Source organism: Molossus molossus, unplaced genomic scaffold (genome assembly GCF_014108415.1).
Source record: "Molossus molossus isolate mMolMol1 unplaced genomic scaffold, mMolMol1.p scaffold_m16_p_7, whole genome shotgun sequence".
Taxonomy (NCBI): Eukaryota; Metazoa; Chordata; class Mammalia; order Chiroptera; family Molossidae; genus Molossus; species Molossus molossus.
Window position 1 is genome coordinate 79,599,849 of NW_023425401.1, and position 25,211 is coordinate 79,625,059.

Below are 25,211 nucleotides of genomic sequence, written 5' to 3' on the forward strand. Positions count from 1 at the left end.
CACAACATAAAGACTAGAAAGCGAACAAACAAACAAAAACCCCAGAGCAAGTAGAATGAAAGAAATAGATCAAGGCAGAAATACATGACATACAGACCAAAAAAACAATTCAAAAAATCAAGGAAACAAAGAGTTGGTTCTTCAAGATCTGGAAACAGCCAAAATGTCCATCAGTAGACGAATGGATAAAATAGCAGTGGTACATATATACAATGGAATACTATGCAGCTGTAAGAAAAAAAGATCTCTTATCCTTTGAGATGACATGGAGGAACCTGGAAAGTGTCATCCTAAGCAAAACAAGCCAAACAGAGAAAGACAAGTATCATATGATCTCACTTATTTGTGAAATATAATGAACATAACAGTCTGAGGAATGGGGTAGTCCCAGAGACGTGGAAGTGGGGTCCCCAGAAGAGGGGGGGGAAGATAAACCATAGAACTTATATGCATGTATGCATGAACAACGGACATGGACAACAAAGCTGGGGAGAGGGAGGGGAGGAAGAGGAGTGTGAAATCAGTGGGGGGAAAAAAGAGAAACATCTGTAACAAAAATAAATTAAAAAAAAAGAATAATCTCAAAATGGATAAAAGACTTAAATGTGACTCGTGAATCCATAAAATCCTAGAAGAAAATGTAGGCAACAAAATTTCAGACATCATACACAGCAGAATTTTCACTGATACATCACCTAAGGCAACAGAAACAAAGGAGAAAATGAACACATGGGACTACATCAAACTAAAAAGTTTCTGTACAGCAAAAGAAACAACCATCAAAATGGAAAGGGAACCCACTCTATGGGAGAGCATGACTGCCAATGATACATCAGAGAAGGAGTTAATTTCCAAAATATACAGAGTGCTCATACAACTCCACAAAAGGAAGACAAAGAACCCAATTAAAAAATGGACAGACGATTTAATAGACACCTTTCCCAAAAGGACATACAGATGGCCAGGAGACATATGACGAAATGCTCAACATCACTTATCATCAGAGAGATGCAAATTAAAACAACAATGAGGTATCATCTCACACCTGCCATAATGGCTGCCATCAACAAATCATGAAAAAACAAGTGCTGGCAAGGGTGTGGAGAAAAGGGAACTCTAGTACACTGCTGGTGGGAATGCAGACTGGTACAGCCACTATGGAAAACACTATGGTGTTACCTCAAAATATTAAAAGTTGAATTTCCATTTGACCCAGTGATCCCACTTCTAGGATATATCCTAAGAAGCCTGAAACACCAATCAGAAAGAATATATGTACCCCTATGTTCAAAGCAGCACTATTTACAATCACTAAGATCTGGAAACAGCCCAAGTGTCCAGCAACAGAAGAGTAGATAAAGAAGCTGTGGTACATATATACAATGGAATACTATGCAGGTATAAGACAGAAAGATCTCTTATCCTTTGAGACGACATGGAAGGACCTCAAGAATATTATGGTAAGCAAAATATACCAATCAGAGAAAGACAAATTCCACATGATCTCACTTATTTGTGGAAGATAATGAACAATGTGGGCTGATGAACAAAACAGACCCAGAGACATAGAAAGGAGTATGGTTCAGATTGACAAACCTCAGAGTATGGGGGCAAGGGAGATAGATGAGATGAACCAAAGAACTTATATGCATAATCAATGGACATAGATAATAATGCTGAGCGGGGGGGGGGGGGGGGGGGGGGGGGTAGAGCAGGATGGGGAGGAGAGTGTCTAGGAGAGAAAACGAAGAAATGTCTGTAACAAAAATAAATTAATAAAGAACATTTAACTTTAAAAATAAATAAAATAAAAACAAGTGATGGTCTCAGGCAAAAATAATAATAAATAAAATAAATTATCATTACTTCAAATATATACATATTTTTCTTTTTTTACTTTTTTCTTTCTTTTCTCTATCTTCTTTTCTTTCACATTCTCCTGTTTCATTTCCTTCTTTGTGCTCTAATTCCTTTGTTCTCTTGTGTTATCATATCCCTTTTTATGTCCTTTCTACCTCTCCTCTTTTTTTTATGCTTCTTCATTGGGAATGGGGTTGTTTTTGTTGTTGTTATTAGTTATTATTGTGTTTGTGTGTGCTGTTTTCAATTTGGCCCTGATTTATTTGTCTTGTTCTGTCACCACCTATATAACAGCTGCACGATGTGGTTAGGGTTGAGCCTCATAGGCAGCAAGCTCAAGGACTGAGCCCAACCATGAAAGGGACAACAGCAATTAACAGCCAACTATAATAGGAAGGCCCACATAACACACACAAGGGACATTTCTAGAGCACCCAGCTCCGAAGATCAAGAAGACCACACCAATGGGTCCCACAAGAAACTCACTACAGAAGACCATCCCACCAGGACTGAGAGTCATAGCAGATTTACTTAATAAATTGATATAAGCACAAAAAGGCAGCAAAAATGGAAAGATAAAGAAACAAGTCCTTAACAAAAGAACAAGAGAATTATCCAGAAGAGCTGAATGAAATGAAGATAAGCAATTTCTCAGATATAGAGTTCAGAGTAATAATTACAAGGATGCTCAACAGTATGAAAAAAAGACATAGAAACTATGAAAAACAAGTGGAATGAATGACATAGCAGAAATAAAGAATAAGAATACATTGGAAGGCATAATAAGCATATTAGAGGAAGCTGAGGATCGAATCAGCAATTTAGAAGACAGGGAGAAAATCACTCAGGGAGCCAAAAAGAAAAATAATTAAAAAAACAGGAAGACAGATTAAGGGAGCTTTAGGACAACATAAAATGTAACAAAAATAAATTAATTAATTAAATTAAAAAAATGTAACACCATCTGCATCACCGAAATACTAGAAGAAAGTGAGGCAGAGATAGAGAAACTCTTTGAAAAAAATACTGGCTGAAAACTTCCATAATCTAGTGAAGGAGAAAGTCATACAAGTTCAGGTAACAAAGAGAATCCTAACCAAGAAGAACCCAAAAAAGCCCTATGCCAAGATATACCATAATCAAATTGCCAAAAATTAAAGACAAAGAGAGAATCTTAAAGGCGGCAACATAAAAGCAATTTGTTACCTACAAAGGAGCTCCTATAAAGATATCAGTTTATTTCTCAACAGAACATTACAGGACAGAGTATTCAAAATAAAGAAAAGCAAGGATCTGAAACCAAGACTACTCTAGCCAACAATGTTATCATTCAAAATATAAGATGAAATAAAGCGCTTCCCAGATTTTTTAAAAAAGGCTAAAGGAGCTTATCACCACCAAACTAGAATTGCAATAAATATTCATGGGACTGCTGTAATAATAAGAAATAGAGAGAGATAAATAGGCATGTAAAATAAAAATGGCAACAAATAAGTACCTATCAATAACAACCTTAAACGTAAAGGGAATAAATGCTCCAATCAAAAGACATAGGGTAGCTGAAAGGATAAGAAAACATGACCCATGTATACGTTGTCTACAAGACACTCACCTCAGAACAAAAGACTCACATAGGATTAAAATGAAGGGATGAAAAATTTTTGTCCATGCAAATGAAAACAACAAAAGGAGAGGTAGCTATATTTATATCTGACAAAATAAACTTCAAAGCAAAGGCCATAACAAGGGGCAAAGAAGTGTACTACATAATACTAAAAGGATCAATGCAACAAAAGAATGTAACCTTGGTAAAGATATATATACCCAATATAAGAGCACCTAAATATATTTTTAAAATCTTGGAAGATTAAGGGAGAGATTGACAGCAATAGTGTCATAGTAGAGGACTTTAACACCCCACTGATATCACTGGATAGATCTTCAAGACAAAAAAAATCAACAAGGAAACAGTGACCCTAAATGACACATTAGATCACATAGAATTAACTGACATCCATAGAACATTTTACTGCAAAGTTAAAGAATACACATTTTTCTCAAATGCACAAGGGACATTAATTATCAAAGATAAACCATATGTTAGGACACCAATTAAGTCTATAATTTCAAGAGAATAAAATCATATTAAGCATCTTCTTTAATCACAATAGCATGAATTTAGAAATCAACTACAATAAAAAAACTAAAAATCATTCAAACACATGGAGACTAAATAGCACATATTAAACTAAATAGCACATATTAAACAATGGATGGGTTAACAATGAGATCAAGGAAGAAATTAAAAACTTCCTGGAAACAAATTAAATAAACACACAACCACCCCAAATCTATGGGACACAGTGAAAGCAGTCCTGAGAGGGACATTCATAGCACTACAGCCTACCTCAAGAAAAAATATATCTTAATAAACTGACACTTGAATTAAAACAGCAATAAGAAGAGTAAGTAGAAAGAAGGAAATAATGAAGATCAGAGCAGAAATAAATGACATAGAGATTTAAAAAAGGACAGTACAAAAGATCAATGAAACCAAGAACTGGTTCTGTGAAAAGATAAACAAGACTAATGAACCTTTAGCCAGACTCATCAAAACACAAAGAGAGAGGACTCAAATAAATAAAATAAAATAAAAATGAGGTGAAGTAACAACTCACACCATAGAAATACGAAGATTTGAAAGAAAATACTGTGGCCTTTCCAGTTTGCCTCAGTGGTTAGAGTGTCAGCCTGTGGACCAAAGGGTCGTGGGTTTGATTCCTGATCAAGAGCATGTACCTGGGTTGCAGGTTCAATCCCTGCCCCCTGGTCTGGGTTGTGTGGGAGGCAACCAATTGATGTGACTCTCTCACAATGATGTTTCTCTCTATCTCCCTCCCTCCCTTCCACTCTAGCTAAAAAAAAAAAAATCAATGGGCAATGGCTGGTTTTTCTCAGTGGTTAGAGCATCAGCTCACAGACCAGAATCATGGGTTAGATTCCAGTCAAAGGTATGTACCTTGGTTGTGGTTCATTCCCTGGCCCTGGCTGGGTCAAGTGGGAGGCAACCAATTAATGTGACTCTCACAAAGATGCCCCCCCCCCCATCTGAAGATAAATGGAAAAATATCCTTGGTTGAAGATTAACAATAACAAAAAAGAAAATACTATGAACAAACTATATGCCATCAAATTGGACAACCTGGGTAAAATGAACAAATTCCTAGAAACATACAATCTTTCAAAATTCAATCAGAAAGAATCAGAAAACCTGTATAGACTAATAACAACTAATGACATTGTAGAATAAAAAAAAAAAAAAAACTTCCAGCAAACAAAAGTCCTGATGGCTTCACAAGGTAGTTTTACCAAACATTCAAGGAAGAACTAATACCTATCCTTCTCCAGGAGGATATTCCAAAACCTTAAAAAGGAATGAAGACTTCAAAGTACTTTTTATGAGGCCAGCATTATTCTAATTCCAAAACCAGACAAAAATAACAGAGAGAGAAAATTACAGGCTAATATCCCTGATGTACACAGATACTAAAATCCTCAACAAAATAGTAAATTGTATCTAGCAATATGATAATATCATTCACCATGACCAAATGGGATGTATGCTGGGAATGAAGGCTGGTAAAATATTCACAAATCAATAAATGTAATACATCACATAAAGAAATTGAAAGATACAAATCACATGAGCATATCAAGACACACAGAAACACATTCGACAAATCTAGCACCCATTTATGATAAAAACTCTCAACAAAGTGAAAATAGAGGGATCACACCCAAAAATAATAAAGGCCATATATAATAAACTTACAGCCAACATCATACTCAATAGGCAAAAACTAAAAGCATTTTCCTAAAGAACAGACACAAGAGGGGGATGTCTGCTTTCACCACTCTTACTCAACATCGTATTGGAAGTCCTAGTAACAGCTATCAAACAAGAAGAAAAAATAAAGGCATCCAAATTGGAAAGAAGGAAGAATCATTATTCACAGATGACATGAAATTGTACACAGAAAACCCAAAGGATGCCCCCAAAAGTGAAAGCATATACCGTATTGATGGGATGGAAGAATTAACATAATTAAAATGCCTATACTAAACAAAGCAATCTATAGATTCAATGAAATCCCTATTAAAATACCAACAGTATATTTCATAGATCTAGAACAAATACTCCAAAAAATTATATGGAATCAAAAAAGACCCCAAATAGCCTCAGCGATCTTGATAAAGATCAAAGTTGGAGGGATCACAATCCTGGTTATCAAATTATAATACAAAACCACTGTAATCAAACCAGGCATGTAAATCAATGGAACAAAACAGAGACCCCTGAAATCAACCCAAGCTATTACACTCAATATTTGACAAAGTAGGCAAAAGCATACAATGGAATAAATGGTGCTAGAAAATTTGGACAGGTACATGCAAAAAATGAAACTAGACCACCAACTTATACCATATACAAGAATAAATTCAAAATGGATAAAAGACTTAAATATAATTCATGAAACCATAAAACTCATAGAAGAAAACATAGGCAGCTAAATCTCAGATACCTCACATAGCAGAATTTTCACAGATACATTTCCTAGGGCAAATGAAACAAAGAAAAATCCCAGCCGATGTGGCTCAGTGGTTGAGCATCGACCCAGGCACTCAGAGGTCACTGGTTTGATTCCCAATCAGGGCTCAAGCCCAGGTTATGGGCCTGATCCCCAGTGTGGGGTATGCAGGTGGTGGCCAATTGATGTCCTCTCTCATTGATGTTTCCATCTCTCTCTTCCTCTCCCTTTCTCTCTCTCTAAAATCAATAAAGAAAAAAAAAAAATTTGTAAAGAAACAGAAAAAAACAGAGATGTGACTACATTAAACTAAAAACTTCTGCACAGCAAAAAAAAAAAAACCATCCTCAAAATGAAAAGGGAACCCACTGTATGGGAGAACATATTTGCCAATGATACATCTGATAAGGGGTTAATCTCCATAATATATAAAGAACACATACAAACCAACCAAAGGAAGACAAATATTCCAATTAAAAAATGGGCAAAGAATGTAAATAGACACTTCTCCACAGGAGACATAGACATGAACAAAAGACACAAAAAAACGCTCAATGTCACTAATCATCAGAGAAATAAAAATTAAAACTACAATGTATCACTTCATAGCTGCCAGAATGGCTCACATCAAAAATCAACAAACAACAAGTGCTGATGAGGATGTGAAGGAAAATAAAACCTAGTACACTGCAGGGGATAATGCAGAGCGGTACAGCCACTATGGAAAACAATGTGAAGTATACTCAACATATTATAAAAATGGACTGTAGTGAGCCCAATTCTAGGAATACATCCTAAGAATCCCAAAATGTCAATAAGTAATATTGACCCTATGTTCATAGCAGCATTATTTACAATAGCTAAGATTTGAGAAGAACCCAAGTGCCCACTAGTAGATGAGTGCATAAAAATACTGTGGGTCCGGCTGGTGTGGCTCAGTGGTTGAGCATCAACCCATGCACCAAGAGGTCGCCAATTTGATTCCCAGTCAGGACACATGCCCAGATTGTGGGCTGGATCCCCAGTGGGGAGCATGCAGGAGGTGGCCAATCGATGTTCTCTCTCACTAATGTTTCTATCTCTCTCTCCTTCTCACTTCCTCTCTCTCTAAAATAAATAAAGAAAAAAATTTAAAAACAACAAAAAACACACACACTGTAGTACATTTACACAACAGAATACTATGCAGCTATAAAAAAGAAGGATCGCTTGTCCTTTGAGACAGCATAGAGGGGCCTGGAGATTATTATGCTAAACAAAATAAGGCAGACAGAGAAAAAAAATTATCAGATGGTCTCATTTATATGTGAAATTTGATGAACAAAATAAGACTAAAGAACAAAACAGATTCAGAGTCATGGAAGCATGGAACAGACTGATGAATCTCAGAGAAAAGGGAGGAGAAGGGGTGGGGAGATTAACCAAAGAACTTATACGCCTATATGCATTGCCGTTGGACACAGAGAATAATGTGATGAAGACCTGGGATGGGGCGGGAGCTGGGTGGAGAGGACAACGGGAGAAAATTAAGTGGGGACATTGGCAATACTCTCAATAGTAAAAATTAAAATAGAGAGAGAGAGAGAGAGAGAGAGAGAGAGAGAGAGAGACAAATGAGAATGACAATGTAACATAGCAAAACTTCTGGAGATAAATAAAAATAAAATAAAATAAACTCTGGGATGCAGCAAAAACAGTAATAAGAGGGAAGTTTAATCACTGCTAGCCTATCCCAAAAAACAAGAAAAATCTCAAGTAAATAACCTAATAGTAATCTTTTTTTTTTTTTATCCTCACCCGAGGACGTTTTTCCTTTTTTTGTACAGATAGAGTGGGAGGGAGAGAGAGGGAAACATCGATGTGAAAGGGACACATCGAGTGGCTGCCACCCGCACGACCAACCAGGGCCGGGGACAAGCTGCAACCGAGGTACGTGCCCTTAGCGGGAACCGAACCCGGGTCTCTCCGGACCGCAGGCGGACACTCCAACCGCTGAGCCAAACCGGCCAGGGCCTAATAGTAATCTTAAAGAACTATAAAAATATAAACAAAAGGAACCCAGTTAGCAGAAGAAAGGAAATTATAAAAATTAGAGCTGAATTTAATGTAATAGAGAACAAAAAGACTATACCAAAAATTAATAAAACAGACAGCTGGTTCTTTGACGATTAATATAATCGACAAGCCCTTCGCTAGACTCACAAAGGAAAAAGAGAAAAGACTCATGAACAAAATCAGAAATGAAGATGTTACCCTAGACATAACAGATACAATGAAAGACTATATGTCACCAAATTCAATAACCTAGAAGAAATAAATAAGTTCCTAGAAATAAAACCTTTGTAGACTGGATCATGAAGAAATGGAAAATATAAATAGGCTGATAAACAATGAAGAAATTAAAACATCTATTAAAAACCTCCCCCAAAATAAATGTCCAGGACTAGATGGTTTCATTAGTGAATTCTACCAAACATTCAAAGAAGATTCGATATCTATACATCTCCTTTCAAAAATTTAAGAAGAGGTAATACTTTCTAACACATTCTATTAAACCAACATAACCCTGATACCAAAACCTGGCAAGGATAACACTAAAAAAGAAAACTACAACACCCTGGCCGGTTTGGCTCAGCGGTTGGAGCATTGGCCTGCGGACCAGAGAGTCCCAGGTTCGGTTCCTGCTAGGGGCACGTACCAAAAAAAAAAAAAAAGAAAGAAAACATGTCTATACTAAAAAAGAAAACTACAGACCATTATCTCTGATGAATACAGATGCAAAAATACTAAACAAAATACCAGCAAATCAAATACAACAATACATTAAAAAAATAATACATCACAATCAAGTAGGGTTCATTCTAGGGGCACAAGGATGGTTCAACATACACAAACTGATCAACGTAATAAACCGTATTAACAAAAACAAAAGTTAAAAATCATATATCTTCTTAATAGATGTAGAAAAAGTCACTGTTAAGATATAACATCCATTCATGGTTAAAACACTCAATGGGTAGGGATGGAAAGTACCTTAACATAACACAGGCCATATACAACAAACCCACAGCCAATATCATAACTCAATGGTGAAAAACTGAAATCTTTTCCTGTAAAATCAGAAACAAGACAAGGGTGCCCTCTCTCCCCACTGTTATTTAACATAGTAGTTATGGAAATCCAATCCAGAGCAGTCAGGCAAGAGAAAAGAATAAAAGGCATCCAAATTGGGAAGAAAGAAGTAAAAGTGTCACTATTTGCAGATGACATGATTCTGTATATAGAAAACCCTAAAGACTCCACCAAAACACAATTAGAAACAATAAACAAATATAGTAAAATTGCAGGATACAAAATCAATATACAGGACTTCCGGTCAAGATGGCTAAACGCGGTATGGCGTCCTCCCACAACCACATCAAAGTTACAACTAAACTACAGAACAACCATCATTCAAAACCGCCTGAAATCAAGCTGAATAGAAGTCCTACAACTACGAAATTAAATCAGCAGCTACATCCAGACTGGTAGGAGGGGCGGCGGTGCGAGGGGCTGCCGCCGGCGCGACAGGCTGGTCCCACACCCAAGTGTGGCGGATAAAAACCAGGAGGCTCCTGCAGCTGGGAAGGTCCTTCCTGAGGACTGAGGGGTCCCCATCCCACACCAGGTACCCTGCTCAGGGTTCCAGTGGCAGGAAGAGAAGTCCCCATAGCTTCTGGCTGGAAAAACCAGTGGAAACTGAGGCTCAGGGAGGCTGAAGCGGCTGGAGCCCCAGGCAGCTCCCTAAAGGGCCCGTGCACGGACTTATTGGACTCTCTCCCTCTAAGCTTGAGGGGAGGCAGCTCGAAGGGCACCAGAGACACACAGGGAAGAACTGAGCTGTTTGGCACTGGAGCGAGGGCTGGAGAGGGGGACAAACGTGCTGTCAGAGGCCTTTGTTCCTTTGGTGAGCCCTTCCCGGGGGCGGCAGACAGTCTCCATATCTGGGACTCCAGCAACCTGGCTCACACTGATAGCCCCGCCCTGCTGACTCCCTGAGGCCCTGCCCCACCCAACTTTCAAGCCCACCCAAGCTGTTGCCACTTGCTTAACCATAGGATTGGCCTGTCTTGGATCCTGCTTCAGGTTTTTCCTTAATTCTTTCAAACGAGCAGCATCTGGTCTCAGCGAGCCCCATACCTCTCATTAAGTAATACACTGAAACAAAAACAGGGAGGCAACCAAAATGAGTAGACAAAGAAACAGGTCCCAAATGAAAGAACAGAACAAAACCCCAATAAAAGAACTAAGCGAAATGGAGATAAGCAACCTAACAGATACTGAGTTCAAAATATTGCTTATAAGGATGCTCGATGAACTTAGTGAGAACCTTGGTGAACTTAGGGAGGGCCTCAAGAGCATAAGAAAGGACCAGTTAGAAATCATGGATACACAGTTAGAATTGAAGGAGGCATTAACTGAAATAAAGAATAACTTACACAGCTTCAATAATAGAGTATGTAAATCCAAGGAGCAAACCATCGATTTGGAATATAAGGAAGCTAAAAATCCCCAATTGGAACAGCAGAAAGAAAAAAGAATCCAAAAAAATGAGGATAGTGTAAGGAGCCTCTGGGACAACTTCAAGCGTGCCAACATTCGCATCTTGGGGGTGCCCGAAGGAGAAGAGAGAGAACAAGAAATCGAAAACCTGTTTGAAACAATAATGGCAGAAAACTTTCCTAACTTGGTGAAGGAAACAGACATACAAGTCCAGGAAGCACAGAGTCCCAAACAAGATGAACCCCAAGAGGCCCACACCAAGACACATCATCATCAAAATGCAAAAGGTTCAAGACAAAGAGAGAATCTTAAAAGCAGCAAGAGAAAGGCAGTTAGTTACCTACAAGGGAGTTCCCATTAGGCTGCCAGCTGATTTCTCAAAAGAAACTTTGCAGGCCAGAAGGGAGTGGCAAGAAATATTCAGAGTGATGAAAACCAAGAACCTACGACCAAAATTACTCCATCCTGCAAAGCTGTCATTTAGAATTGATGGACATATAAAAACTTTCCCAGACAAGAAAAAGTTAAAGGAGTTCATCACTACCAAACCGTTATTATATGAAATGATGAAGGGTCCTTTTGAAGAAAAAGAAAATGTATGAACAAACAAAATGGCAATGAATACATATCTATCAACAATGGATTCTACAAACAAAATGAACAGGTAGAACAGAAACATTCTCATAGATACAGAGAACATTTTGTTGGTTGCCAGTTGGGAGGGGGGTTGAGGGAATGGGTGAAAAAGGTGAAGGGATTAAGAAGCACAAATTCATTGCTAGACTGACAAACCTCAAAGGGAAAGGGGTTGGGGGGGGTGGGAAGAAATAAACCAAAGAACTTATATGCATAACCAATGGACACAGACAATAGTGTGGGAAAAGGTTGGAGGGGGGCGGGAGTGGACAGGAGGGGGTCAATGGGGGAAAAATGTGGAACATCTGTAATACATTTTACATCCAACAATAAAGATTTGAAAAAAAAACAAAAAATGGAAAACAAAATCAATATACAAACATCTACTGCTTTCCTATATACTACAATAAAACTTCAGAAAAAGAAAAACAATTCTTTTGCAATTGCAATCAAAAGAATAAAATACCTAGGAATAAACTTATCAAAGGAAGTGAAGGATCTGTGTACTGAAAACTAAAAAGCGTTATTAAAAGAGATTGAAAACGATATTCCGTGTTCATGGATTGGAAAATCAACGTAGTTAAAATGACCATTATCCAAAGCAATATACAGATTTAATGCAATCCCGAACAAAATCCCAATGTCATTTTCTTTTTTTTTTTTGTTATCCTCACCCGAGGACATTTTTTTTTCTTTCCATTTTTTTGTTCAGATAGAGTGGGAGGGAGAGAGAGAGAGAGAAACATCGATACAAAAGGGACACATCGAGTGGCTGCCACCCGGACGACCCAACCAGGACCAGGGACAAACTGCAACCGAGGTACGTACCCTTAGCAGGAACCGAACCTGGGTCTCTCTGGACCACAGGTCAACGCTCTAACCACTGAGCCAAACTGGCCAGGGCCCAATGTCATTTTTTAAAGAAACAGAACAACAACAAAAAGCCAGATGTACAGAACCACAAATGACTCTGAAGAGCCAAAGCAATCCTGAGGAAAAAAGAACAAAGCCAGAGGTATCACACTACCTGACTTCAAATTACACAAAGCTATAATAATCAAAACAGCATGGTATTGTCAGAAGAACAGAAACACAGACCAATGGAACAGAGCTGAGAGCCCAGAAATAAAACTACAAGTATACAGGGAAATAATTTTTGACAAAGGAACCAAAAACAGACTAGAGAAAAGACAGACTCTTCAATAAATGGTACCAAGAGAATTGGAAAGCAATGTGCAAAAGAATGAAACTAGATTATAGTTTGTCCCCATGTACAAAAACTAATTCAAAGTGAAACAATAAATTACATAGAAGAAAACACAGGTACTAAACTATGGACCTTTGTCATAAAGAACATTTTATAAATTTGAACCCAAAGGCAAAAATAAATGAATGGGACTATATCAAACTAAAAGGCTTCCGCACAGCAAAAGAAACCAACAACAAAACATAAAGGCAACCAACTGAATGGGACATTTGCAAACAATAGCTCTGATAAGGGGTTAATATCCAAAATATACAAAGAACCCATACAACTCAATACCAAACAAACAATCCAATTAAAAATGGGCAGAGGACAAGAACAGACACCTCTCCCAAGAAGACATAAAAATGGCCATCAGATATATAAAAAGATGTTTAACTTCCTAGCTTTTAGGGAAATGCAAACCGAAACTACAATGATATACCACCTCACACTTGTTAAAATGATTATTATCAACAAGGCAGTTAATAAGTATTGGAGAGGTCATGGAGAAAATGGAACCCTCATCCACTGCTGGTGAGAAAGTAAACTGACACAACCACTATGGAAAACAGTATGGTGGTTCCTCAAAAAATTAAAAATAGTTACTATACAACCCAGGAATCCCTCTTCTGGGGATCTACCCAAAAACCTCTAAAAAATTTATTCACAAAAATATATGCACTCCTATGTACACTGCAGCATTGCTCATGGTGGCCAAGATATGGAGAAAACCAAATTGCCCTTTGACAGAGGACTGGATAAAGAAGATATGGTGCATATATACTACAGAATACTGCTCAGCATAAGAAAAGATTTTGCCATTTACAACAACATGGATGGATCTGGGAATATTATGCTAAGCTAAATGTCAGTCAGAAAAAGCTAAGAACCATATGATTTCACTCATATTTGGGGCAGAAAACTGAAACTCAGAGACACAGATAGACAATACTATGGTGGTTACCAGACGGACTGGGGTGTGGGGGTGGCAGAGGGTAAAGGGGGCCAAATATATGGTGACAGAAGATAATTTGACTTTGGATGGTGGGCTCACAATGCAATATACATATCATGTATTATAGTAATGTACACTTGAAACCTGTATGACCCTATTAACCAATGCTACCCCAATACATTTAATTAAAAAATATATGTCAAAGAAAAAATAGACATTAGGGAGTATATAACAAGTAAATAAGATGGAATCAAATTATGGAGACTTTTAGACTTTACCTAATAGACAAAAATGTGTGTTCAATAGGTAGCAGCACATAGGGCTGACTAAAATACAGTAGTGCAGTCAAAAATTTCAATTAAGAAGCTATAAAGTAGGATTAAATAAAGTGTGATTAAAATATCAAATCTGCAATAAATCTAAGAGACATTACAAAGAAAGAACCAATTAGGGACAAATTACATATAATAGTGAATAAAAAGGTTTGAGATAAATAACATTTTTTTCTTGGTGCAAACTTATGTTCAAAATTCAAAATTAGTTATTGCTTTAAGCATATACTAAAAAGAAAATACAATTATTGTGGCCATGAAAAAAATATATTTAAGTAGTAAATAATCAGGGCTATCTATCATTATTGCTGATTCCACTTCTGTGAAAACAGTAAGATTATACTTCCTCACTCCCTTTAAGATATTTATGTCCATGTAACCACAATTGAGTAGAAGAAATTGCATGGGTCAATTCCAGGTGGAAGTTTTAGTTGCCAGCATACAATTACCACTGGTGTCAGACACCAATAAGACAAAAAGTCAAGTCAGAATTTGGAAGGTAGTTTTGTTTTCTTTTTTAAAATTTCAAGTCTTCACTTCTGTGCCTTTGTCAAAGGCTTCCTTCATTTCCATTCTGTGCTTTCAAAAGGACCAAGTAGACTTCCAGGTATATAAATAGCAATATTTATGCAATGCCTTATTCATGCAAAGTAATACTAAGTTATTTGTACATGTCTGCATATATGTAAAACTGCTAACAAAAATAAGATTAGCTCCTATAGGCACATAAAGAAAACAAAGGTAAACAGAACAATGAGCATAAGATATGGACAGGCAGTTTATTTTTTAAAATACTGGGGGGGGGGGTCATAAAATAATAGTTTCTAGTAATGTTTTCTAAATAAGCTGTTAAAAACTCTTGCTGAAAATATTTTTGTGACTTCAGCAAAGATATGTCACTTATTTCCTCATAGCTAAAAAACAAGTTAATATTGTAATACAAAATTAGACCTCAATCTACCAAACTGCTTCATTGACATTTACAACTAAATTTATATTCTGAGAAAGAAAGCAACATTTTCCCCAGAGTATTTTCTATTTATTAAAATAGGCAATAACATTAGACAAGTTAATGATCACACAATGATTACGTCAAAACCTAGTTAATATGTGCTTCCTTATCAACGGTAATGAAGCACCTATTAACATTAAAATGTCACATCATTTTACAAAACCTTTATCTCATGACTGAATAGAACAACCGCTTCTGCCAGAAAAAAATGTCTTCTAAATGTAATGAAAATTTATGAAAATGTTTCAGCAAACTGGGAAAACACTCACACAATTCATAAATACAGAAATATTTGTTATACATACTTCTTAAAGACTTATTAGTAGTCTAACAATAAAAATGACAACTCTAAATTTAAGGCAAGATTGAAGAAGGTTTCAAATTTTATCATGTATTTAATAATCTAATATAACCTTTTAGACTTTCATAATTTATAATATCTTTTGTTACACATTTATCAATAAAAAAAAAAAAAAGGAATGATAAGTCCATACTTTGACACAATTGCCAAGTTCCAATTAAGTTGATCATAGGCCTTCTTGTTTTCAAGGCTAAATATTATTAAGCTGAATTAAGGTAATAATATATTTCTGATCATATAGCACTTTTTCCCCCTTTGCAATCTGTGGACTTTTAAAATAAAAATATTCAACTACCTACAATAATTTAGGGGGAAAAAACCCCAAAGATATAAGGCAATTTAACACAAATGTGTTTTGCAACAATTAGAAAAGACATAATTCCAAATATAGACAAAATGGGGGAATATAACTGCATTGAAACAGTAGATCCTGTTCAGATTAAACCTCTGCTTCACTCAAAGACTTACCTTAAATACTTTAGGGCCAATTTTCTGTTCTGTACAAATAAATAATACACTTAAGAACAATTAACACAGTAACCAGTCCACAGGAAACATTCAATAAATGTTTCCTTTAAAAACAAAATATAAAACCTGACCCCAGAATCAAATTCTAGGGTCCAAATATATACACCAGTATTAAATTCCCATATTTGGTAGATAAAGTACAATGTACTAGGTATTACCAGTAGCAAGATCCAAGGGAAACATAAGGTGTGATTTGTGTTAATTTTAAAATCTTTTTCAGGTTTGTCATGTTTTGACCATAAGTCCCACAAGAGGGAAAATAAAAAAGAATTTTTAAAAGAAGAAAAAAATTAAAGAACAAGACAGATCTTTACATACTAATATAGAAAGCTAATCATTAAATCTTAAGTCAATGCCATTTTCCACAAGATCAAAAAAGTCTACATGGAATAGGAAAAAAAGAGTTAACAGAAGAAATGTAAGTAAAAAACTTTTAAAAAATTTAGACAATGCTAAGGATATGCATAAGAAGACACGACCAGACAGGTAGGAGGAGCAGAGATGCAGAATGGGCTAGTCACACACCCATGTATAGTGGTTAAAAATCAGGAGAGATATCTCATCTACAGAGGTCCCCCCTGAGAAGCAAGGGGTCCCAACCCCATAACAGGCCCCCCAACCTAGGATTCCAGGGTCAGGAAAGAAGTCACCATAACTTCTGGCTGTGAAAAACAGCAGAAATTGTGACAGAGTGAGACAGTGGGGTGCTGCACTCCCAAATGGTCCTCTTAAAGGGTCCACGCACTTACTGACAGACTCACTCACTCTGAGCTCCAGCACTGGGGAAGCAGTTCAAGGTACCATGGATATATGTAAAGAAACTGAACTGTCTGGTTTCAGGGCAAGGGCTATAGGGGCAACTTTCTCCCAGACTAAAGTGTTGGGGAAAGTAATTGTTCCTTTGTTAAGCCCTTTCCCAACCCAGCCTGCACACACAGGTGGTTGCCATATCTGTTTGAATCCCCTTCAACCTGGCTAACAACATTCACCTCATCCTAATGACTCCCCGAGACCCAACAGGCCCAATTTTGGGGCCCACCCAAATAAATTCCAGTGGCTTTTCTATACAAATGGCCTGTCTTGGCTCATGGTCCAATCTTTCCTAAAATTGCTCAAAAGTTTACAACTCCCAAACAGCAGCATTTGGTCTCAGTGTCTTATTATACCTCTTAATAAACAGCCCAAGTCCAGCATTAGAGGCAGCTAGCCTCAGTTCACAGCTTAGCCTCTCCCAGGTACCTCCAAGCCCAGCACAAATGGGAATTATCTTCAGATCACTTTGTAGCTCATACCAAGACCAAGGGGTCCTGACCCTGGCCTGCCCCAGAATCCCTCCTAAGAGGCCCCAGAACCAACCCAGTGTCCACTTCAGACTACACAAGACCACTATCCAAACACCTCCACAAACCACAACTCAAAGGGTAGACTCAGCAGACACCAGAGCCACGCTAAAGCAAATCTTCCTCTATAGGGTCAGCCCCGGCACAATAGCTCAACTGCAGTAACTGCCAACCATCACAAGCAATCAGCCTGAGGTTCAATCCTTCCCATTAACATGCAAACCTCAATCAAGGAGAGCACACACAACTCACAAAGAAGAAACACCCTGAGCATCCTGGTCAGGTGACCACAAAGACCGTGCCACTGAGCTTCATAGGACACTTATGCATAAGGCCACTCTACCAAGACTAGAAGATGAGCAATCACAGGAAGGCATCCAGAAATAGGAGACAAAGAAACATGCCCCAAATGAAAGAATGGAATAGAACTCTAGAAAAAGAACTAAACAAAATTGAAGCAAGCAATCTACCAGATGTAGAGTTCAAAACACTGGTGATAATAAGAATGAATGCTCAGTGAACTTAGGGAAAGAGTAGATGAACTCAGAACAAAGAGAAAGGAAACAAAAAGTCAGAAATGAAGACTATAATCACTGAAATGAATAGATTAGATGGAATCAATAGATTAAATTTAACAGAGGATCAAATTAGCAATGTGGAATACAAGGTAGTGAAAAACACCCATATGGAATAGCAAAAAAAAAAAAAAAAAAGAATAAAAAGAATAGTTTGAGGAAACTTTGGGACAACATGGAGGATAACATTCACATCCACAGTATCATAAGAAGAGAGAAAGGGATTAAAAAATATGTAAAGAAATAATGATGGAAAACTTCCCTAAACTGATGAAGGAAATAAACATACAAGTCCAAGAAGTACAAAGAGTCAAGCAAGATGAACTCAAAAAAGCCCACACCAAAACATAATTTAAATTCCAAAGGTCAAAAACAGAGAGAATCTTAAAAACAGTAAGACAAAAGCCTGTAGTTACCAACAATGGAGAGCCAATAAGACTGTTAGCTGACTTCTCAACAGAAACTTTGCAGGCCAGAAAGGACTGGTATAAAATATTCAACGTGATGAAAAGAAAGGATCTACAACCAAGATTACTCTTACCAGTAAGGCTGTTATTTAAAACCGAAGATAAAGAGCTTTCCAGACATGAAAAAATTAAAGGATTTCATCAACAACACACCAGTATTACATGAAGTGTTAAAGGAATTCGTTAAAGGGGGGATATGAATAAAAAAAATGGCAATAACCACATAGCTATCAACAATTACTTTAAATGTAAATAGATTAAATGCCCCAATCAAAAAGACATGGGTGGCTGAATGGCTAACAAAACAAGGCCATTACATATGTTGGATGCCTTTAAGAGACTCACTTCAGATAAAAAGACACACACAGATTGAAAAGTAAAGGAAAAAAAATTTTCATGAAATGGAAACTAACAAAGCTGAAGTAGTGATACTTATACCAGACAAAACAAACTTTAAAACAAAGACTGTAACAAACAAAGAAGAACATAGAAATTCCATTTCTGGGTGTTTATCTGAGTATATCCCAAAACTAATTTGAAAACACATATGCACCTATATTTTCATTGCATCATTATTTACAATAACCAAGATAAAGAAGCTACATAAATGCCTATCGATAGATGCATTAAAAAAGAAGTACAAATATAAAATAGAATATTAGTCATAAAAATAGTGAAATATTGCCTTCTGCAACATCATGAATGATGTACCTCGGGGTATTATACTAAGTGAAATAAGTCAGAAAAAAACAAATACTTATACTTCACATATATATGAAATCTAAATAAATAAATAAATATTCCTGATGAATATAGCTGTAAAAATCCTCAGGAAAGTATTATCAAACTGAACTCAACAATACATTAAAAAGATCATACACCAGGATCAAGTGGAATTTATTCCTGGGATGCAAGGTTGGTACAATATCTGCAAATCAATTACCAAGATACACCACATAAACAAAATGAAGGATAAAAATCTCATGATCATATCAATAGATGTAGAAAAATCATTTGAAAATCCAGTACCCATTTATGATTTTAAAAACTCAGCAAAGTGTGAATAGAGGGATCATGCTTCAACATAATAAAGGCCATATACGACAAACCCACAGCAAACATACTCAATTGGGAAACACTAAAAGCACTTTCCTTAATATCAGGAATGTCCACTTTCACTGCTCTTATTATATATAGTACTGGAAGTCCTAGCCATAGCAATCAGACAAAAAGAAGTAATAGGCATCCAAATAGGAAAGAAAGAAGTAAAATGTAATTATTTGTAGATGACTTAATACTGTATATAGAGAACCCTAAAAATTCCACCAAAAAACTACTGACATTGAGAAATGAATTCAGGAAAGTAGTAGGATACAAAATAAATATTCAGAAATCAATTGCATTTTTATACACCAATAATAAATAATCAGAAAGAGAAACTAAGAAAATAGTCTCATTTACAATTGCATTAAAAAAATAAAATACCTAGGAATAAATTTAACCAAGGAAGTAAACAACCCATACTCAAAAAATTATAAGACTCTGAAGACAGAAAGTGAAGAAGATACAAATAAATGAAAAGTATATACCATGCTCATACATAGGAAGAATTAACATCATTAAAATGTCCATGCTACCCAAAGCAATCTATGGATTCAAGGCTATGTCTATCAAAATACCAATGGCAATTATCACAGAGCTAGAACAAATAATCCTAAGATAACCACTAAAAAACCTGAATAGCTACACAATTCTTGAAAAAGAAAAACAAAATTTAGGTATCATGCTACCTGATAGCAAATTATACTATAAGGCTATTCAAAAACAGAATGAAACTCTAATCTACTTTCTGTCTCTATAGCTGTTAATTAAAAGCTTTAAAAAAAATGCATGACACAGAGATAAATGGAACAGAACAGAGCTCAGAAATAAATGTAGACCTACATGGTCAATTATTTGACCAAAGAGCCCTGTCTCAGTGGTCAGAGTGTCAGCCCCCAGACAGACTCCCAATCAAGGATATGTACCTCTGTTGCAGGTTTCGTCCCTAGCACCAGTGGGGGTCATGTGGAGGCATCCAAGCCATGTGTCTCTTTAAAATCAAAGTTTCTCTCTCTCCCTCCATTTCAATCTATATAAAAATCAATGGAAAAATATCCTCAGGTGAGGATTAACAACAACAACAAAAAATTGACAAAGGAGGCAAGAACATACAATGGGGTAAAGATAGTCTATTCAATAAATGGTACTGTGAAAAATGGGCAGATACATGCCAAAAAATGAAACTGCACCAACTCTTACACTATATACAAGAATAAACTCAAAATGGATTAAAAACTTAAATGTAAAATTCAAAACCATAAACTCCTAGAAGAAAACATAAATTATAAAATCTCTAACTTTTCCCTCAGCAATATTTTTTCTGATATATCTCCCTGGAAACCAAAGAAAAAAGAAACATAAGAGCCTATCAAACAAAAAAGTTTTTGCACAGCAAAGGAAACCATCAACAAAAAGAAAAGACAGCCAAGAGAGCCTACTGAATGGAAGAAGATATTCATCAACCATACATCTGATAAGGGGTTGATATCTAAAATTTATGAAATACACAATTAACACACACAAAAATAATCACCCTGGCCAGTGTGCCTCAGTTGGTAAGAGCATCATCCCATGCACCCAAGAGCTGAAGATTTCTTCACCAGTCAGAACAAATATGTAGGCTGTGGGTTCAATCCCCAGTCGGGGAACATATGGAAGGCAATGGATCGATGTTTCTCTCTTACATCGATGTTTCTCTCTCTTTCTCTCTCTCTCGCGCTCTCCCTTCCTCTCCCTAGAATCAATGAAAATCAGATCCTAGGGTGATGATTAAAAGAAAAATACAAGAGAGATGTAAATTTAAACAATGAGGTAGCACCTCACACATGTCAGAATGGCCACCATCAACAAATCATCAAACCACAAGTGTTGGCAAGGGTGTGGAGAAAAAGGGACTCTAGTGCACTGCTGGTGGAAATGCAGACTGGTGCAGCCACTATGGAAAACAATATAGTGTTACCTCAAAAAATTAAAAACTGAACTTCCATTTGACCCAGTGATCCCACTTCGAGGAATATACCCTAAGAAGCCTGAAACACCAACCAGAAAGAATATATGTACTCCCATGTTCATAGCAGCACTATTTACAATAGCTAAGATCTGGAAACAGCCCAAGTGTCCATCATTAGACGAATGGATAAAAAAATCAGTGGTATATATACACAATGGAGTACTATGCAGCTGTAAGAAAGATCTCTTATCCTTTGAGATGACATGGAGGGACCTGGAAAGTATTATCCTAAGCCAAACAAGCCAAACAGAAAAAGACAAATACCACATGATCTCACTTATTAGTGGAATATAATGAACACAATAGTCTGAGGAATTGGGTAGGCCCAGAGATGTGGATGTAGGCTACAGACTGATAACTCTCAGAAGAGGGGGCGGTGGGGGGAGGGAAGAGATAAACCACAGAACTTATGTGCATGTATGCATGACCAATGGCCAGGGACAACAAAGCCAGGTATGGGGTGGATGGGATGGGGAGGAGGGTGTCAATAGGAAAAAAAGGGGAGAAACATCTGTAACAAAAATAAATTAATGAAAAAATTTTAAAAAAATTTGACAAAGGATCCAAGAGCATACAGTGGAGTAAAGACAGTATCTTCAATAAATGGTGTTGGGAAAATTGCACACATATATGAAAAATAATTGAAACCAGACCACCAACTTACACCATACAGACTAATCAACTCAAAATGGATAAAAGATTTAAATGTAAGTTATGAAATCATAAAAATCTTAGAAGAAAACATAGGCAGCAAAATCTTAGATATCTCACATAGCAGAATTTTCACCCATACATCTTCTAGGGCAAGAGAAACAAAGGAAAAAAATAAATAAAAGGGACTACATCAAACTTAAAAGCTTCTGCACAGAAAAAAAAACAGTATAAAAATGAAAAGGTACCCACTCTTTGGGAGAACATATTTGCCAATGGTACACTGGATAAGGGGTTAATATCCAAAATATATAAAGTACTCATACAACTCAACAAAAGAAAGACAAAAATCCAATTAAAAAATGGGTACAGGACCTGAATAGACACCTCTCCAAACAGGACATACAAATGCCCAAGAGACATATGAAAAATGCTCAACATCACTAATCATCAGAGAGATACAAATGAAATGACTATGAGGTATCACCTCACAGCTGCTAGAATGGCTGCCACCAACAAATCATCAAACAACAAGTGTTGAGGAGGATGTGGAGAAAAGGGTACTGTAGTATACTGCTGGTGGGAATGCAGACTGGTGCAGCCACTATGGAAAACAATATTGTGCTTCCTCAAAAAATTAAAAATTGAATTGCATTTGACCCAGTGATCCCAATTCTAGGACTATATCATAAGAAGCCTGAAACACCGATCATAAAGAATGTATGCACCCCTATGTTCATAGCAGCACTATTTATAATAGCTAAGATCTGGAAACAGTTCAAGTGTCCATTAGTAGATGAGTGGATAAAAAATCTGTGGTACATTCATACAATGTAATACTATGCATCTGTAAGGAAGAAAGGTCTCTTACCTCTTAAGATGGCATGGAGACCTGGAGAGCATTATGTTAAGCAAAATAAGCAAATCAGAGAAAGATAAGTACCACATGATCTCACTTATTTATGGAATATAATGAACAAAATAAGCTGATGATCAAAATAGATCCAGAGACATGTTAAGTAGGGAACAGAATGACAAACCTCAGAATGAAGCGGGGTGGAAGGGGACAGGAAGAAATAAACCAAAGAATTTATATGTATATATACATAACCAATGGATACAGACAATAGTGTGGGGAAGGTAGAAGGGGTGTGGGAAGGAAGAGAAGGGGTCAATAGGGATAAAAAGGAGAAACATTTGTAATACTTTCAACAATAAAGATTTATAAACAGAAAAAAAGTTACTGACTATTTAAGATATACAACATACATTTTGCTCTTTGTTTTCTATGCATCTAGGCAGTTACATATATGATAAACATAATTAACTGAAAAGTCTTAGGAAAATGAAAACATTTAGATGTATTATTTTGGATATATCTTAGCATTTGTATAAAATTGTTTAGTGGATTTAAGTGTTAAAGAGAACACTAAGTTAAGAGGCTTACTATTATAGTTCAATTATATTCTTTTGAGTATGATTCACAGAAAATAATACAGTTTAATGACCTCCTTTCCTTTTCATTTCAAATTCTTAGGACTGTTCTTAGACTGTTCTAAAAATTCAAAACTAAAAGATGACCTTCATGATATGCCCTTCCATTGATAATCTTGTAAAGTTGAAGCCAGGACCTTACAACTTATTTTCATTCATCAACTATAGGACCAAGTAAATACACACTTGTTTATGATTTTTAAACTAATCATTCTATCAGCCATGGATGAGTGGCTCAGTTGGCTGGAGCATTGTCACATACACTAAAAATCAAATAAAAGTATCCATTATGTCTGAACAGAAACTAAGGTTCTTACCTACAAGCAACATTTGGATCAGCATTTCTTGAAAGTAGTAGCTCTACACACTTCAAAATCTGTTCCTCTGAGCCACGAGCAGAACATGCAGTTATCAAAATAGTTTGCTTATCTATAGTGAATAGAAAAATAAGAACCAGCCCCCAACATCAGTAAGTATATCTGACTTCTTTCACCATTCAAAAGATAATAAAAGTACTGCACTCTTAAAATTCTACAATTATTTCCAAGTCTCTTCCTCTTAGCAGATAACTTTATGTCTTCCTTCATAAAAAAATGAGATTGGGGATGAACTGCCTTAATCTCTAAATTATATCTATAATCCATTTCTTAATTTCCTTTCTCTATTCCTAGTTCTTCAAGAGAATAGGAAAGTATGGAGGAGCATGGATTCAGTGTAGAGACACTGTCCAGAGTTGAACACTCTTTGGTTGATTAAAATTTGCTTTGCTGAAATCATGGTTGAAAAACAATGATTGCTATTCTCTGATTTTCACTTCTTTACTCTTCATTCATTTGACAACTCACTGAAATCTGGCTTATGCCCAAAATATCCTACTGAAAATGATCTTCTCAATCCTTTTAGTAAATAAGCTCACCTTATTTACTAAAACTCTTCTTCCCTTGGGTCCCATGGCACCAGAGATTAATAAAACAAAAACACATCTTAAAATTGAGAAATTCAAAATGGGTCCTGGAAGTCATGGTTTACATTAGTGGTTCAATACTGCCCAAGTATAAAGATATAGATTCCAGTCCCAGTTCTGTCACTAATTCACTGTGACTACAGTGATTATTTAATACCTCAGTAGATCTAAATTGTAGGTAGGAAGCTAGTATCTGCCCTCTTGACCTAAAGATGAGGTTGTTGTTGACTACATAAAGGAATTTATATGAACATCCTATGAGAAATATAAAATGCTTTCTAACTGTTAAGGTATTCTTCTGATTACAAAAGGCAAAAAAAGAAAACAATTATTTTTTTAGCAGAATATTTTATGCACTTTCAAAAATTTCATTCCTAAATTTAGTTTACATTGGGTGATATTTTAAAATTATGCAATAAAAAAGAAAAACATCACAGCAGCTTATTAAACATAAAAGTGTCAAGATAAGAATTTATATAAAATATATAAATGAGAAAAAATATAAATGGTTTTACAAATATCTAATGTAAATACAAACTTTATGTGA

At 36.2% G+C, this 25,211-nt stretch overlaps 1 protein-coding gene across 1 annotated transcript in view; it reads right to left on the minus strand.

The window, feature by feature from the left end:
- ASZ1 (ankyrin repeat, SAM and basic leucine zipper domain containing 1) overlaps nucleotides 1-25,211 on the minus strand; it is a 120,555-nt gene that overhangs the window by 89,602 nt on the left and 5,742 nt on the right. The window contains exon 4 of the mRNA XM_036247196.1: nucleotides 24,018-24,129. Coding sequence (XP_036103089.1) covers nucleotides 24,018-24,129 — 112 coding nt within the window. The remainder of the gene's footprint in view (nucleotides 1-24,017; nucleotides 24,130-25,211) is intronic.